The 17,089-nt window shown below is 45.0% G+C and overlaps 1 protein-coding gene across 8 annotated transcripts in view; it reads right to left on the reverse strand.

Moving 5' to 3' along the window:
* LOC144937556 (protein Shroom2-like) overlaps window positions 1-17,089 on the reverse strand; it is a 74,699-nt gene that overhangs the window by 39,239 nt on the left and 18,371 nt on the right. For 4 of the 8 annotated variants that reach the window (XM_078864836.1, XM_078864835.1, XM_078864834.1 and 1 more), the window contains exons 1-4: window positions 10,044-10,116; window positions 8,908-8,952; window positions 6,643-6,718; window positions 3,906-4,019 (exon numbers count right to left, since the gene is read on the reverse strand). The exons of 2 other annotated variants lie outside the window; for them this stretch is intronic. In XM_078864836.1, the coding sequence (XP_078720962.1) occupies window positions 3,906-4,003 (98 nt within the window). In that variant the 5' untranslated portion in view covers window positions 4,004-4,019; window positions 6,643-6,718; window positions 8,908-8,952; window positions 10,044-10,116. Of the gene's footprint in view, window positions 1-3,905; window positions 4,020-6,642; window positions 6,719-8,907; window positions 8,953-10,043; window positions 10,117-17,089 lie in introns of those variants that run through there. 2 more of the 8 variants (XM_078864841.1, XM_078864840.1) reach the window with 2 other exon arrangements.

Raw genomic sequence — 17,089 nt, forward strand, 5'->3', positions numbered from 1 at the left:
CTGGTCAGGGGTCATCAACAGACGCTCTCTATCCACTGCTGCGTGAAGGCCTCCCCACACAGCCACCATCCCATCATGGACCAGCGCTGCGACTCATCCATCTCACTCCTGAAGCCTTCTCTCCATCGGCCGCCACTCCCCGTAAGCAGTCTCATCCATCGTGCTACCCATTGCTTACCAACTCCAGTGCTCATGAAAACGAGTTATCGTTTCTTGGCATCGTGAGTCATATTTACAAGTGTTACAAGTCACACCGTGTTGCCAACCGTAACCACATATAATGTTAGCTACACTGGCACACTATGAAAACTAAACCAAAACTACCAGTTAAGGCCCACTGAGCTGTGTAGATAGTTTTCAGAAGCGACCTGGCCACAACTGATAGTTCAACGAAGAGGTTTTTTAGGTGGACATTTATAGCAACCAAATACTCTAAACGCACGTTGATTCTAAAATGTGGAAGGAAAAATCCAGATAACCCGGAGAAAAATCCACGCGACCACAGGAAGAACATGCAAACTCCAAATATACAGCAGGTATCAGGGTCAGGATCGAACCCACGACCTCCTGTATACCAGACGAGGTAATTAACATCTCACCACTGCGGCGCCCCACGCAATCTCATGCTTCAGACCCAGTAGTCCACATGCACAGCCCAGTCCATTTCACTATCAAGTTCAGCAACTCATTTGAGCAGTGACAAAGCTACCATCATTCAGATATCAAAACAGGTGTATGCCCGTTGAAATTTTCTGATCCGTAATAGTAATAAAGTAAACATTGAATTTACGGTAAAAACAGCCAATGCGGGGGAATAAATGAAAAGGTCAAATCGAGAGACGTTTCATGAACGTGCGAAACGATTTTGCAATTTCCAGGAAGCGGAAAATCAACAGAGGGGTTCGTAAAGCGCAAATCAACGTGTAGACAGCGGACGGCTCAGATGTCAATAGTACTCGGGTGCGGATATACAAAAAAGAACGCTCGCCACGCACAGAAAAACCCACGTTCTGTGTTTGTGCCGCACTTTGCGACTCACTTTACAAGCATGCGGTAATGCATTAAAAGATACTGATGATAAAGCCAATCATTTTGACACATCTACAAAGTACAGGGTTGTTGCTGTGGTTATAATTCTTTACTGGTCTCCCTCGGAAGACGGACTTTTGTGTTTCATTGGGCTATCACGTGGTTACCAAGTTATTAATTTACACTGAGGAGTTGAAAACCCGATGAGGTGTTGACCTTGTCCATCACTCTCCGAGGTTGATAAATAATTATACTTCGTTGGAGATCAATAGTGAATCCTTTATTGCATTAAAAGCATAACATTAAAATAACTAGAGCACAGTAAATATATATTACAGTGATTATTTGTATGTATCCACGTGAATATTACAAAGCCTGAATTTAATGAGGGTACATTGTATTTAAAACAGCAACGTTTTAAGAGACCAGTGTTGTTTGTGGACTGTCTGGTATAATTCAGTAGTTTTAGATTTAAAATTGTGTGTTGCACGTGTATCGATAAAAACAAATCTGATGATGAAGACAAATGTTTGCCTGGCAGGGCGGTGTTTGCCTGCAAGCAGGAGCTTTGAGCAGAGATCATATGTGCAAGACACCTTTCTGACCCGCCCCAACTAGATCTATGAAAAAAAGCTTCAAAGCTCATCGGATTTCTCCAAATAAAGATAAATTAAGATGCCGATTCTAAGATTGTACAGTTGCCAGAAGCTAGCAGTACTTGTCACCGAACTACGGCTTCATGCAGATATTCTCTAGGGATTTCAGAATCCTCCCGAATGTAAGAATACCCAGTCACGACATGACCAAGCATATATAGTAGACTTCAAAATGGTTATGATATTCGTTGAGGCGTTTCTAAGGTCAATATGGTACATTTATTTACCTGCCAGGAACAAAATTTCACACTTTGAAGTGCAGAACTGAAACTTTAAAAAAAACATTACTCGTAGATCTATATTAGTAATATTTGGTGGAGTCTGCCGCATATTTTTGTTGTCTTCTATATTTGCCAACCAAGTGTAGGTTAATGGAGTGAACATAAGGGCTGTTCTGTAACGTGCAAACACCCATCAACTATTGTCAAGAACAAAACCAAATGTGACATACGTCACACACAACCAATATTGGTGACATTTATTTTATTTGGGGGGGGGGGGGGCCACATCGGTTAAGTGAAATATTGAACCAGGTCCGTAACATGGCCAGATCCACCGGTCGCAAATGAAGGTCATTCAAATGAGCGGAACTCAATGCGGGCTTCACAAATAAGCAAATAAAAGGTACCAAAACACGAGACATCGTGCACAGGTGTGAACGAGACGTTTTTTGGGGGGGAAAAACTGAACAAAAAATGTTTATTGTAAATAAGAGAGCAAGGGCCAAGCCTTGTTTTGGCATTCTTCGCGTCCATAAACATGGTGGAAAAATGCACAGGAAAAAATGCCCTCGCGAAAATTACGACGCTGGAATGGACACTCACAATCGGTGTTAAATGCCTCCTCTCTCAGTCTTGGGCCACCCCTAACTTCCAGCAGTAAAACCATCCCATCCTCTGAGAAACTTGCACAAAATAAGCCAAATAGAACGTTCAATATCCGCCGGAAAAAAAATCCCTTGCGCGTGCCATAAAGCAATTAAGAGTGAATTTCCGTACCGTGGAATTTTACAGCATGTAGTGGATTTCCGAAGACCGTTGAGAGGGAGACACTTTGTGAAGAAACTTTGTTACACGAGCGAATGATCTTGTTGAGTTCAAATAAATAAAAATTGTATTGCCAATTATAATTACAATAAATCTCCAGATCAGGGCTCGTGGTCTTGTTAAATCGCCAACGTATTGATACTCACATACATGCAAATTCCATGTTTAAGATAAGGGCATCATCTCTTCACGATGATGAAATTAATCCCACTTTGAGGGACGTCACTTACGTGGAATGTCCGAACAATGTGGAACTCTCATTTCTGGCTCAGGCCCCGAAATGGAGGGAGCTGAGTTTTGTCCCATTACTTGTTTGAGCCTTGGGTACCCTTTGACTATTTTAACCAACTCACAAGTAAACGTCAGTAAGCCACTACACGTGCCACTCTTGTTCATAGCCCTGGTCACACTTGCTGTATTACTGTCTGTGGTTAAGTTGATCGCGTCAACCGAGATATTGCATACTACAACTCAAGCGTCGAGAGCAAGCCGTCCCCCAAGCTATGGACAAGGCTGAGTTAACGCTGCCGTCTCCAACGGGCTGGCACTCTGTGATGCGGTGCCGACAACAAAGCAACAAGGTCGGGCTTGATCTTTCCGCAGGCACAATCGCTTTGCTTACAACCAACGGAGTGCCGTGCCCGACAGCCCGGGTTGTTTTTAACGCGGCATCAACGGACACATTAAACAACTTTCTTTGAGCAATAAAAGCATTCATTCATGTCACACGTTCAAGTGGTGCGGAGGGAGGACACGTCAGGGAGTGCTTCGGCTGAACACAGGAATGGCACAGCGCTACCACAAAAATCAACAATCTCGTCCGTCTTCAAAGACATGCGACGTTAGCCGTTTTAAGGATTGCATCACGCATTAACAGGCAACAGCGAACGAGGGAGGAAATTACGCAGCGGCAGTAAAGAACCAGAGGGAACTGCGGAGAGACAACGATCACAAAGCAAAGGCACGCAAGAACCAAAACAAGAAGCAGAGATAAAAATGCAACTAAAGCAACGTCCGAAACGTACTACATTCACTACGGTGCACGCAGAGTCGGAAGGGACGAGCAGAGGGTACAACTACTGGGCTGGCCCCCACAGACGACGACCACTGGGGGCTTGATCGGTAGACGCGGGCGAGCGATTCTGGGCGCAGGACAAGCGAGGAGCAGAATTACCTCATGGACTTTCTCAGGATCTTAGAGAGAAATCGCCGCGCCGACCCAACCGCCCTGTCGCACGGAGGCTCGCCGGGCTTCGAGAGAACGTCCACCATCTCGCCTCCCAGAGCTCTGGGTGCCCGGGGGCCAGCAGTGCAAAGAGCCGAGCGGAGGCGAGTAAGGAAAAATAGAAAGAGGAGGGTCTGAGGCAGACAGGAGAAAAAGCCCCCCTCCAGACACTTCCATTCCAACCACCACTCCACTTTCCCACCCCCTTTCTCAGTACCCCCCCCTGCTCAGTATCCAACCTCCCTCTTTCCCCTCCACTTGCTGCGTCCCACCCCTTACAAGCCCCCGCCTACTCCATTTCCCCTACATCATCCTCCTTACCGTGCTCTGAACCAAAGGTTTCAACGCGTCTCCCTACTCAAACAAGCGTGGGGTGGTGCTCTTCTTTGTTGTGGTGGCAGTTCCACATTCCCATGGTGGGAGAAAATCTCTCCAGGGGCCAACCGCTGTTGGACTTCCAACCAAGCGAAGTTCACTTTATTTGCCCCGGAAAGGATGGCAGGCCAGAAAGGATGGCAGGCCAGAAAAGCTGGCTTCCGACTGAGATTTTGACTCGCGGTCATTCGATCGCGAAAAATCAAGCGCCCTGACTGGAGCACTGCCCAGTCGGCTGGCGTACACCTAACCGGACAAATACCGGGACGCTTCCTTGCACTCGGAGAGTCGCAGAGACAAACCTTGACGCACACACGCAGCGTGTGTACGTCGGCGGAAATGCGTGCGGTTCTATTGAAATTATGCTGCATTTGGAGTGAATCCCCAAGACGATGTTTGGATTGGTTTTTTTATGGCCACACCCAACACAACAAAACCTTCCGTTCGAACATCAAAGTGCAATGTTTATCTAATGAAGCCTGTGCCGTTGGAATTTCCAAAAACGTTTTATGGAAAAATTATCAAATTAATGGTTCATTACGGTCTACATTTTTTTCACAGCGAGGTGACTATTACAAATGTTCTGTAGTGTGACTATGTTATTGTTACTTCATTCGGAACATTTTCTAAATCCATTGGGGAAATTCTTTCGTGACTAAAGGGCACTCATTCTGTAGTTTATGAAATAGAAAAACAAACACCCTCCCGTATGCCAAATATGCCGATGACTTTATGGGCCAAACTAAACCAACGCCTGGCACAGACAAAGAAAGGGAACTCTGAGAGTTTTGCTCAAGGCAGAAAAACACTCGATGCACTTTTCAGAGCAGAAATGTATTTTCTCTCTCCCCTCTCAAAAGTCTTCCAGGGGGACTTAGGGACCATTTGACATCCAAATTAGACGTGAAGTCCTGAGGAATGGATTTAGTGGTAGAATGCGACAGCCTCCAGAAAAGCCTCATTCACTGACCTACAATGAACGGCGTTTTTTCATATATGTTAAGCATATGAAAACAACATTAGCGCGGCGAACAAGGCTGTTGAAAAATTAGGATTGATTTCGTTTTGAAGGAATTTGTTTACTCAAGGTAAGGAATTAGGGCTCTTGTCCTTGCGTGTTTATGTAATCACACGCATGAATATCATTCAATATTGGTTGTCTCAATTTGTACGTTGATTAAACACTTTGAAAAATTAAACGGCCAGACGAGTTCTAAGACGCACTGCTGGGTTTGAGAAATGCTAACCCATGCTACGATTCAACGTTACTGAGCAAAGTCAAGGTGGCTCCCATGCTCCAATACAGAAGGGGTGTTGCCGATCTGCATCCATCACCCAAGGCCCATGGTGTAAATTGCACGTTCCTATGGCAGGAAACGTATATCCACTTTACAATCACCGCTGATTTCTTATGAAGTGTCACTTGTTGCATTGACCCCAGACGGCTAATGGGCTGAGTTAACCCAAGATTGCGATTTGAACTTTACAAATTAAAGCAATCGAACCGTAGTGGCAACATCTGGATTGAGCTCAAATTCAGAAGGCTAAAAAAAACTATGAATGCAACTACAGTCTACGAAACATGTGCGATAACAGAGTGCTTACAACTAAAGTGTGTGCATGTGGTAGATACCGAACTGTATGCTATTTTACAGAGTAAAATGTTTCTTGTTGAGAGGGTGCACACCACTTCAAGAACGCAGGAGCTAATTTCCCTCCAACACAGCCTCATGTCTAACGGGCGAGGGGCATATCTCTTCGGCAAGTGGTTCCATGAGGGGCGAGGCCAAGGACACCAGACATTGCTTCCCCACGGATCTCATTAGCAACAGGAAGAGAAAGCCATTTGAGTGACCCTATCAGCGACCAAATCTACTGTACTAAAGACACCAGTCCCCGAGGCTCCCAATACCCAACACTAGATTTTTTGCTATAAAACATGAACCATACGATTCCACACGCGAAAGGCAAAGGGTGTGCATCACGTGGAGAGCTGCAAATGAAGTTCACACGTAAATGAGTTCTGGCGAAAATGCGCTGTTAGAGTATACATTAATTTCAGTCGTGTGGAAACGTACTAGCCAATGACACAACCGGTGTATATTGAAACTCCATAAAGGTAAACAAAGCTCGACAGGACTATAGTATTTTATCCGCTTTCCGAAGAAATAAACATTTAAGCAAAAAATAAGCAAGCGCCACTACGGTCCAAGTGGAAATTATCCGAACAAACAAATAACCGCCTTCAAGTGAAGAGGTTAACAGCTGCCTTCAGTGTTCCACACGTTGCAATCAAGGGACGAGATTTCACCTTTTTGCCAACGAAAGCCTGCCCAAATGTTCACGGGCTAACGTTGTAGCTCCTCCAGGTGTACCAAGTGCCCAGGCTGCAGGGCAAAAACATAAGCATTTTATTGTACATTGTCCGACCACGTGCCATGGGCTAGTGGAAATGTCTCGAAACAAACGAGATTATTATTGGGGGAGGGGGTGGAAGGGATGGAACAAGAGGGCGAATGGTGGGAAGAGAAAGGTGGGGGGGAAGGTAGGAGGATTGGCAGGGGAGAGGGGATGGATTGTAATCCATCAAGCTACCCCCACGCCTGCCGACAAGCCAGAGTGTGGAAGGTTGGCCCGGGCCAAATCTGGTCAATCGACCCCCGACCCTGACGACACAACGGCAAGGCCCAGCAGGGCCACGGTGTGGCAGCCCCAAGGTCAGAGGTCATCAACAGAGACACGGGCAGCTTTAACGGCCTGCTGGGCCCATGGTTGCAGATCCACTAATCAATCATTAACCCTGCAATCTCCCGGCTCGTTCACAGCTTGCACAGGCAATACAAAACGCTGTTCCAATTGAGAGCCAGAAAAAAACACAAACAGCCACAATTGTTGTTAATCATTATCACAGATTGTAAGTAAGGTGATGTAGAAAAAGAGAGACTTCAACTGTGATTTTCAAATGCAATGGGACAATGAGGCAGTGCTCATCTCTACTGACAGCTTGGGCCAGAGTGGTGAAAAATCTACATTCTTATGGCGGGGGCCAAGATTACACTAAACTCAACTATTTTCATTTCACCAGGTAAGGCCCACTGAGCTATGTAGCTCTTTTTCAGAAGCGACCCGGCCACAAATGATAGCTCAACAAAGTGGCTCATCATGTGTAAATGTATAACAGCCAAATACTCTTTAAACGCACTCTGATTCTTAATGTGGAGGGAAAACGGGAGGAAACGAGAGAAAAGTCCACACGAACACGGGGAGAGAGAGACATGCAAACTCCAAATATACATGCGTCAGGATCGGGATCGAACCTACGACCTCCTGTATACTAGGCGAGATAGTGGAGATCACACTACGGTGGTGCCCGAAAATTGTGCTGCCCAAAGTCGTCAGTGCAATTACACATATATAACTGGTTAAATAACGTCACCAGAGGCAATGATGACATTAATTGTAAAAAAGGGTTTAATTGGAGACAAGGTGAGGCCGTTTCATCTCAAACCACTGAATGATGAGGCAACATCGAGCGCTTTTCAACTGAAACATTAATTCGTGTGACCACATCCGTAGAGAAACACAATGTTTTGTCATGCAAATAGGTGAACTAATCTAGGTCACACATAGGGATGACAAACACGATGCATGTGGCATAAAAGGATATTCGCCCTCCAAGAATCTAAAGTCATAATTAGTACGGTTGGCTATGTACGGTACGACAAAGGTTTGACAAAAACACACAAATTGTATCAAAAAACCAACCCAACAAAACCGATCCCATCAAGCACAGTTCGGATCGGATTTGAGACACTTAATGGGCTAAAACAATAACACAACACAATAATAGACTGACCATAATAATATCAGGCTAACACTAAAAACACAATACTGTAATAGTATTTTTATGCGGCTCCTCTTTAGAACTAACTTTAACTGCTTGAGCTCTCTAATCGAATGCGCTATTAGCATTGGGATCATACAACATAACAAAGCAACGCAATTACAAGGGGGGCATGTGCCTCCCCCTGCCTGCAGCGGCCTCATTCAGGACCAGTCACGGTCCAGTGGCTTCTGTTCAAGCCGAGGAATAAAGCACCATTAGCATAATCTCAGTGTCGGAGGTCACTTCGTAGGTAACAGCAAAGCAACTTGGCTTTAAGTCTCTATTTTCAGTTAATGTTATTCCATTTCACGGACAAATGGACATGCATTTACGTATTCCTTACGTGTCCATGATCCGCAAAAAACACACACACTACAAAAACCTTCCCCACACTGCGTGCACCCATCTCCCACACGCATAACACTTCCCACTCCAAGTGCAACATTTAGCTCACGGTTCAAACCAATTATGCCCTCCCTCTTAATAATACGTGTGGTGTTACCTTCTTCATGGAACCTCTGTGTGGCATTCCACTGTTGTAAACGGATTGTATTATCCGCCTTCTTTAAGCCTTGGATTGTGACGGCCTAGTTTTAGCGGCATCAATCTCCACCGAAATGAAAATTCTGACAAATGCCGTGGCTTGGAGTGCTCTTGGAAAAGTGAACTGAAAAATGAAAAGCAACGTACCGATAATGCTCCCGACAGAGAGAGGATTCAATCAGTGTGCGTCACCTGCTACGAAAGACATAGGTCAGCAAACGTGGACATTGGCAAAAAGAGACGAAACCGAAGCTTAAAGGTGCACAAAGCACGCGTGGAGAGGTGCGCGCTTGGAATTAACACCGACAGGAAAAAAAAGCAAGCACACACGGAACGACGACCATGCGCAGGGCTAGAGACATCGGGTACAAAGACCTCTGAGGAACACCAAGGCGTTTTCCGCGAGGTGACGTTGGGAACAGGAACGGTGACGAGTGGTCAAGACTAATGACAGAATGGCAGCCCAAATGAGGGGGGCCACGCCCGCGATGACGGGGAGCGATGGAGGCAACTCATTGCATCGCGAAGGCGAGGGGATGGTGAAGGGCCTGAGGAAGTTCTCATCCAGCAGTGGTGATGATGATCACGGGTGGTGATGATGATGAGTGGCAGTACGACGTGCTCACGAAACACAACGTGGATAGAATATTTATACGGTTTGTGCAAAGATGATTAATTACATCACAGATTTTCTGCGCGGAGACATAGGAAGAACCCATTCATTTACAATGAAAACATTTGTACGCGTAAAGTATAAACATAAATATAAAACACGAACACTGCGCATTATTATATAATTAACATTCGGGTGCACTCAACAAAACAATACCGACATTTTCTATTCAGCTTCATAATCTATACGGCTAAAGTGCAGTTATTGAACATCTTACCAAGGTGGCGGCAAGGCACACACGAGGGTGGTGTGGCCAGCACCACATCTCTCTCAAGCACTGATAATGCCCCCACCACACCAGGTAGTCGTACAACGACTGCGTTGAACTCGGGAGAGGTCAAACACAGGCCCAGATAACTACTCGTGCCACTGAAGGGCATGGACCAACATCAAACCCAACTCACCGGGATGGAAGTGGAGTGAGAAAATCCCACACACACTGGACCCTGCTTTCACATGCGTGCGCGCAGCCACAGACACACACACACTCAGCTCAACAAACACCCATTCAGCCAGTCGCCGTATTCTTATTCCCTTCAATTAAGCGGGCTGCGTACACGAGGCAATCCTCATATTGGGGGGGTGGGGGGGGCGTTCACGCTCGACCTGCCTTCGTCCAAGAAAGCCTTGCGCCGTCTCTTTAATTTCCCTCCCGCTTCCTCCGTCCCTCTCGCAGAGCCACCGCCGACACCACCACCACCACCTGTGTCCACGCCGCCGTCACCCCTGCCTCGAAAGAGCCCCCTGCTCCTCCTCCTCCTCCTCTCGGTCGCCTAGCGACGCCTCGTCGCCTCGCAACCAACGCCGCCGCGCGCCCCCCGACTAATCCGCCCGTGTGCCCGTGGCCCAGATGTTTGCGCGTCGACACCGCCAGCGCGCACTGTCCACACATCATCACACGCACGGCTCGCGAGGCCGAATGTAACCGCAAAGGGGGGCCCCCCTCCTCTCTCTCTCTCTCTCTCCCGTCCAGCGAACTTTAAACGTTGCTTTTATTTTACCCCTTCTGCAGCCTCGCCGGCAATAAACCACTGCTTACCAGTGACAGACTACGTCGTGCTGAACAGCATTGAAGATGCATGTTTAAGAAATGGCTGCAACGCGTATACATTTTTACATGCACTCTTAAACCGACATTCAGAGTGGACACCTCATTCGAAACCCATAACACCGCGCCTCCTGGCTTTGACACTCGTCGAAGACACTTGTGGACCCATTAACCACGACAGAACATCAACAGGCAACGCACGCGTTTCCTTCATACATGGAAAATGAATGACAAGCTGCAGTGGTGCGCTATTGCGGCCATGCAACCCAAATGTATAATAATATATAGATAACCCACTGTAGTCTACACTTCTGCAACAGAGGAATAGCAGCGCTACACGAACTCGCTGCTGAAGCTCTCTCGTGGCTAGCCGACCACAGCATTTAGCTCCGGAATGTAATGCCATACACGCAAGCAGAGAATGCACTCTTGGGAGTAATGGCGCCACGGTGGTGAAATGTTAACTACCTCGCCTGGTGTGCAGGAGGTCGTGGGTTCGATCCCGACGTTGACACCTGCTGTATATTTGGAGTTTGCGTGTTATCCCCGTGGTTGCGTAGATTTTTCTCCGGCTCTTCCGGTCTTTTCGTCCGCATTTAGAAACATGCGGTGAGAGTATTTGGCTGCGATAAATGTGCATACGATAAGCCACTGGTTTGAGATGTCATTTGTGGTCAGGTCGCTACTGAAAAAGAGCTACATAGCTCAGCAGGCCTTACGTCGTAAAAAAAAAGTTGCTAGTTTTAAAGTTTTTTTTATGTACTGCACTTTAATGTGGTAGGCAGTAGAGGGCAGTACAGCAAAAAATCAACTGTTGCACTGTGCTTTCCATGATCCCTGCATCGTGTGGGGAGGCCCTCATATGCAAGTGGATTGACAAAAGGGCTGTACTAAGACTGACTTGTCAGAATTTTATTTAGGGCCCTCTATTTTGACATCAGTGGTCATGATATAGACAAACTGGCTCCCACACCCGGCATGTGGAATTGACACCATTGGCTCAGAGCCACCAAGACAGATGAGCACTGTCCAATTTATAACACTGGTCTAAAATGTCTTAGACGTCGTCTGCTTCAGAGATTAAATGTGCTGTTTATTATGGATTTTGATGTGCTGAATTCAAATATGACAATTAAAACTGATTGGCTACTGTTCAAGATATTAAAGTTTTTATATTTTACGTACATGTTTAGAGTTTCACGCATAAATTGTAAACCTAGGTTTTTTCATGTGTTTATTGTTGCTTTCCACGATAACATGTCACCTGTCCTGTTCATTTAACACTTAAAAAATTATTTAAGCGTTGGGACATGTTGACTTTACAACTAAATCCCAGCCCTGTACAAAAAAACACAAAGGATCCCACATTTCATATCTCCACTTCCACCGGCTTCCATTATGTTTGTCAACCTTTCAGAATCTTAGAAATGCGAACTAAAATGCACAATTTGGGCAACTGAGGTTGTTGCACAAAATTTAATTGATCTCGCCGATAGTCGTGTGGCAAGAAGAGGACATGTGCTAATTGAGATTGTCAAAGAGAATATAGAAAAAATAAATAAATTTTGGGAACTTTCCATCAAGCGGTGAACTGCAAACGGTAGATAACAATGATTACATGGCGCTCATCTAAGTTGGCAGGCCGAAAGCTCGTGGTGTAAATTCCACATTTCCATGATTCAGGTCAGTTTCACCGCTAGGACAACCAAAGTTGATTTCCCAAAACCACACACATTTCTATCGACACTTGAGGAATGATGGACTGAGCACCCCCATGAGTCCAGTGCTCTGACCAGTGTCACCTGCCCAGACAATACAGCAGGCTTATTTAGATACCATAGACTGTGAGGCCATTGTATTGCTCTACAGGGAAGAGACAAATCCTGCTGATAGAACTCATTACTAGTACATAATGGGATAAGCTAGAAACCGGTGTATTGGTGCATGTGGGGCATTATCATTAGAGACATTTCTGTAATTACATGCTTAAGCATGAACCAAGCATAGAAGCATGCAGATGAGGCAGTGACATTAAGTCTAAGGCTTATTTAAAATGCAAGTCATCGATATCGTACCATTGAGAAAAAATATGTAGAGATCATTATAACAAGTGTTCAAACGTGCAGAGGGCATGTTCATCTGCAATGGCGGTGCCGAACCAGGAGTATGCATTCTACATTATTGTGGCAGAGACCAGTCTCACCATAGGGTGACCAATATTGAAAAATATTTCCCCAATCATTGATTGATACGATGATACAACTTATCAGATTTAACCAGAATTACGTTTTTTGGGGTTAGATCATGTAAATGTGTCGTTAACCCACCACCACCCGACACAGCCAATTAGTAAGGTTTGTCACAAACAAAACGTGCAACTAGTTATTAGTTCAGCACACCAGTGTGTTGGAGGATAAACCCACGTTTTTCTGGTGATTACAACCAGCTTCATCAGGCGATGGCAATCACCGTATAAAAAATTGTAAATGTCGTGGGTTTATTCTCCAACACACTGGTCAGTGCTGAAGTAGCAACTAATTGGCACATTTTATATACGTAACAAACCTTACTAATTGGCTGTGCCGGGTGGTGACGGGGTTAACGACACATTTATATTTACGCGATCCAAACCAAAAATTACCCCTTCATTAGGGATAATACTGTTCACGGAAGGCCACCACTACGTGTTGAACTTATCAGATCCAAATATGAGCGAGGGGTTGTACGAGGCTGCATGGGGAAGAGACGAAGCGTCGGTGTCACGACTTGCGCATCACACGTTGCTCAGTGTCGGCTGGAATTAAACCGGGGGGCGGGGGGAAGGCAAATCAATGTTGAAGCTTCAAAATCGCCAACACATGTTGCATGTGCGATTGTGAACATCGCGTGAAGAGTAAACAAACGTTTGGTTTGAGAGCTGGGGTCAAAAGTGCAACGCTGCAAAAGTAAAGCTTGGATAAGTTGTAACTCGCTTACATTTTTTCACTATTATTTCAAGCTCAAGTTTTGTAACGAGTTCCACAATGCAGTTAGCTGTGAGCCTTCCAAATAACTTAAAAGCCTGTGTTTATTATTAGAAATAAATAAATCATCCCATTATGTTTTCCAAGGCCAATAAAACCGTTTTGGAAGCAGGATGCGAAAAGTACACCATTTTCGTTGTTCTTACTTTTCAACAGTAACCCCCCATTATGTCTCAATACAGGATTATGTAATGTACCACTATTACACAGAGTATACATGAGGACCTCATTATGCAAAAGCTTTTGACTAAGCTGTGATTTTCTCTTGACAATGGTGCTACCCTAGCCACCAAATTTGACAACCGACTTTATGATTCTGTGGCCGATGTAAATGACAGATATTAACATGTGAAAATGTGCGAGAGCCTTCTATCAAAAACCTTATGTTTTCCCATCATACGCCTTAAAATAGAGCAGGTAAAAGTGAAAGTCTGTCACTGCTGAAACAACTAATGAAGCGAATGTTCATCTTTATTCGCAGCTCTAAGCCAGCGGTGGACATTCTGCATTCCCATTGCAAGGCCCATATTCACCACAGGACGACCGCTGTTTAAGATCAACAAAGTGGTACTTATAATTATCAACCCTAGCGGGATGACAGGCTGCGAGTCATAACCTTCTGATTATGAGTTAAGCGCCATCTGGAAGTACACATTATAGAATATACCTGCGCATTCGTGTACAGGGGGTGACCACATGGATGGCCTGGTGATAAGTTTATTGCTTTAGATGATTTGCAGATGTAAATCTCCAACCGAGGCCACATGGCGGGCTGCCTTGAGGATAAGTACCGTGGCTATTGAATGAGCATGCCATCTGCTAATTTGTGTGGACACACGGACCCATTCGACAAACATTTATCTTTGCATGCTCGACAACGCAGCAATTTGTCTTAATGAGATCAACATTTTCACAACAATTATGGAAAGGGGCTTTCACGTGCGCAAACAGCGAGACAAGTCGCAAGCCAGGCAAAGAGGAGACTGACTTAGTCTTTCGGAGGCATTTGCCGGGATTTGCCCCCGGCATGAACAGCTTGGTAACACATCCTCGGGAGGAGGAGAAAAAAACAACAAAACAAAAACAAGGAAAGGTGGCGACGGGAATGGGGGGAGGGAGAAGTAGGAATGTTCTTGAGACGGTGCCTTGACGGATAAGCCAGCCCCCCTGTTTAATCCCAGTAGGGGTACCACACAGCAGGGGAACGGGATTGAGAGGGATTACGTTTATTGCTAAATAACTTGCTCAGGGTGCTGGGGGAAAGCTCAGGAATTCCTGCACCCTGGCTCGCTCACTCTGTAACCTCTGCCGGGGCAAGCCTGCCGGCCCCCTACAACCTCCCTCAAGCGACACAAACCCTGCCATTTATTTTCTTTCGAATCAAAATGCATTTTCCAAAACGGGGAAAATTTGTTCGAGAGAGGCAGCGAGGTGGAGGGGCTGGGTGGTCGCGCTACCGCACGAGGGCAGGGTCATGAAGGATTTGAAAAAGGCGCGTGAAACTGCCAGCAGACGAACATCGAACCTAATTCCGCTCATGCCTGTTGCATTTCCCACAATTTGCTTGCCCTGTGATGGCAAAGTGCAAGATCGTGCAAAACGCAGAGGCAGGTCGGCTCAGTTCCTCAGGGCCCTCCTTTTACAAAGGAGCTCAGTAAAGCTTCTCTTTCACGCTGCATTATGGTCGCCGCGCTTGACATTACTATTATGAAGTTTAACCAAAACGGCGTGAAAAGAGCCACGATTTGGCATTATTCTACGGACAATGGCATGATGCAGGCACTATGGAGACGCACAATGGGCATATAGGCAAAGTTATTGTATAGCGCTGAAGGTTGACTTGCTGCATGTGCTGTGAGTGTAGCCAAAAGGACAAAGTGAAACACTGTATTTATAGTTGCGAAGATTGCACCATACATGATAAACAACACTGTATTGTGCTGTACAGATATACAGTATAGTACAGCACTAATGTACAGGGTGTTAGAAAGCCAAATATACCAGCAAAAGTGAAATATTTGTATGGTTATTCGAGATACGGACACAAATGTTATAGTAATATGTGCATTAGACATACGTTTCAGGTTGTTTTGAATATTGATTGGTACTTTTTTCTGTTTCAAGAGAAATCCCATTTTCTGATATAATGACAAGTCCACACGCCATTTGATGTTTTTTTGTCTCTGGGTTTTTTTAAAGTAAAGTCTGCAACTTGCAAACCAAGGGACCTTGAAGAGTGTAAACATCGTGTTGTTGATGCTGCTGCTGCTGCGTCCTCCATCCCTGCAGCTGTGTTGGAAAATGTTTTCTCAAGAGCTTGAACGGCGAATTCGATTGATGATAGCGAATGATGGACGACATGCGGAGGTTTATTAATCATTCGAGAATATCGAATCAAGAGCATAACAATTTTGAAATAACTCAAACATACAAGTCGATGACATGTATTTATATTAAAGTTATGCGAGTTATTTGAAGGACAGTAAAACTATATTCTTGGTTCTTTCAATAAAGTCACGTAGAAGGGAAATCATAAAATAATATAAATATAAAACAATAAAAAATGTCACGACGTTTCGACTGCAACACAAGCAATCATCATCAGGTGTGAAATCCACAGCAAATTTTCTTATTGTTTTATATTTATATAATTGTATTATTTCCCTTCTACGTGACTTTACCGAAAGAACCAAGAATATGAATCCCTGCAGTCACGAAAGCTTTAAATCAAAGACAGTAAAACTATTCAACGTTATTTTCGGTCTCTTCGTTTTCGGACACCCCGTGTATAAATGGCTTATATTGCCGCATCTGCCATTGACGAGTTGTTTTTTTGTGGAACAGCAACCTATTAATCCGCAAAAATTCGCAAGAGGGGTCCCCCCCGTCAGCCCAATCCATGGCGTTATCCGTGACTGCAGCGTGCACAAGGCAGGTGGGTGGCGTGAGTGCACGAACGGACACGCTGCCCCTGTTCAACACGACGCCAAACAAAAAAGTAATATTTAAAATAACTTTTTTTACACACGCTTTAATGAAATGTACCGTACTAGTAATGGCAGAACTCCACGACTCCAGGAAGTGGCCCCGAAGCTTGCCATAACGTAAGCGGCCGTGGACATTAACAGCCAACGTCAGTTGAGCGTGGACAATTAGACCCAAGCCGAAACATCTAACCTATAAAAAAAATTGTTTAAAAAAAATATATTTTTATGATAGAATATAGTATTGTCATTAGTATGACATACGTATACCAAGTTTGCAGTCGATACCACATTGGGAAGTGAGTTAAAATTGAGTTACAAGATTTGAGGATACAAAAAAGTGTAAAAAAAGGCGCAGAGTACAGTCGCAGCTACCTTGGTAAATAAAACTGCACCGCACAGCGTCGTTAGAAACGCCTCAACAGCGATACAGCAGAGGGCAACGTTAATAATTTATACCAAACGGTGAATGAATTAATAATGCACCAGCCGAGGCACCAGCCTATTGACTCGACATTCAGTCCCCAGGGTCACAGGAACACGTGGCAGAATGCAAACAGCAGATGCCCCATTTGCCATTAAAATCCTTTCGCCATGACCT

The sequence above is a fragment of the Lampetra fluviatilis genome, chromosome 19 (assembly GCF_964198595.1).
Source record: "Lampetra fluviatilis chromosome 19, kcLamFluv1.1, whole genome shotgun sequence".
Taxonomy (NCBI): domain Eukaryota; kingdom Metazoa; phylum Chordata; class Hyperoartia; order Petromyzontiformes; family Petromyzontidae; genus Lampetra; species Lampetra fluviatilis.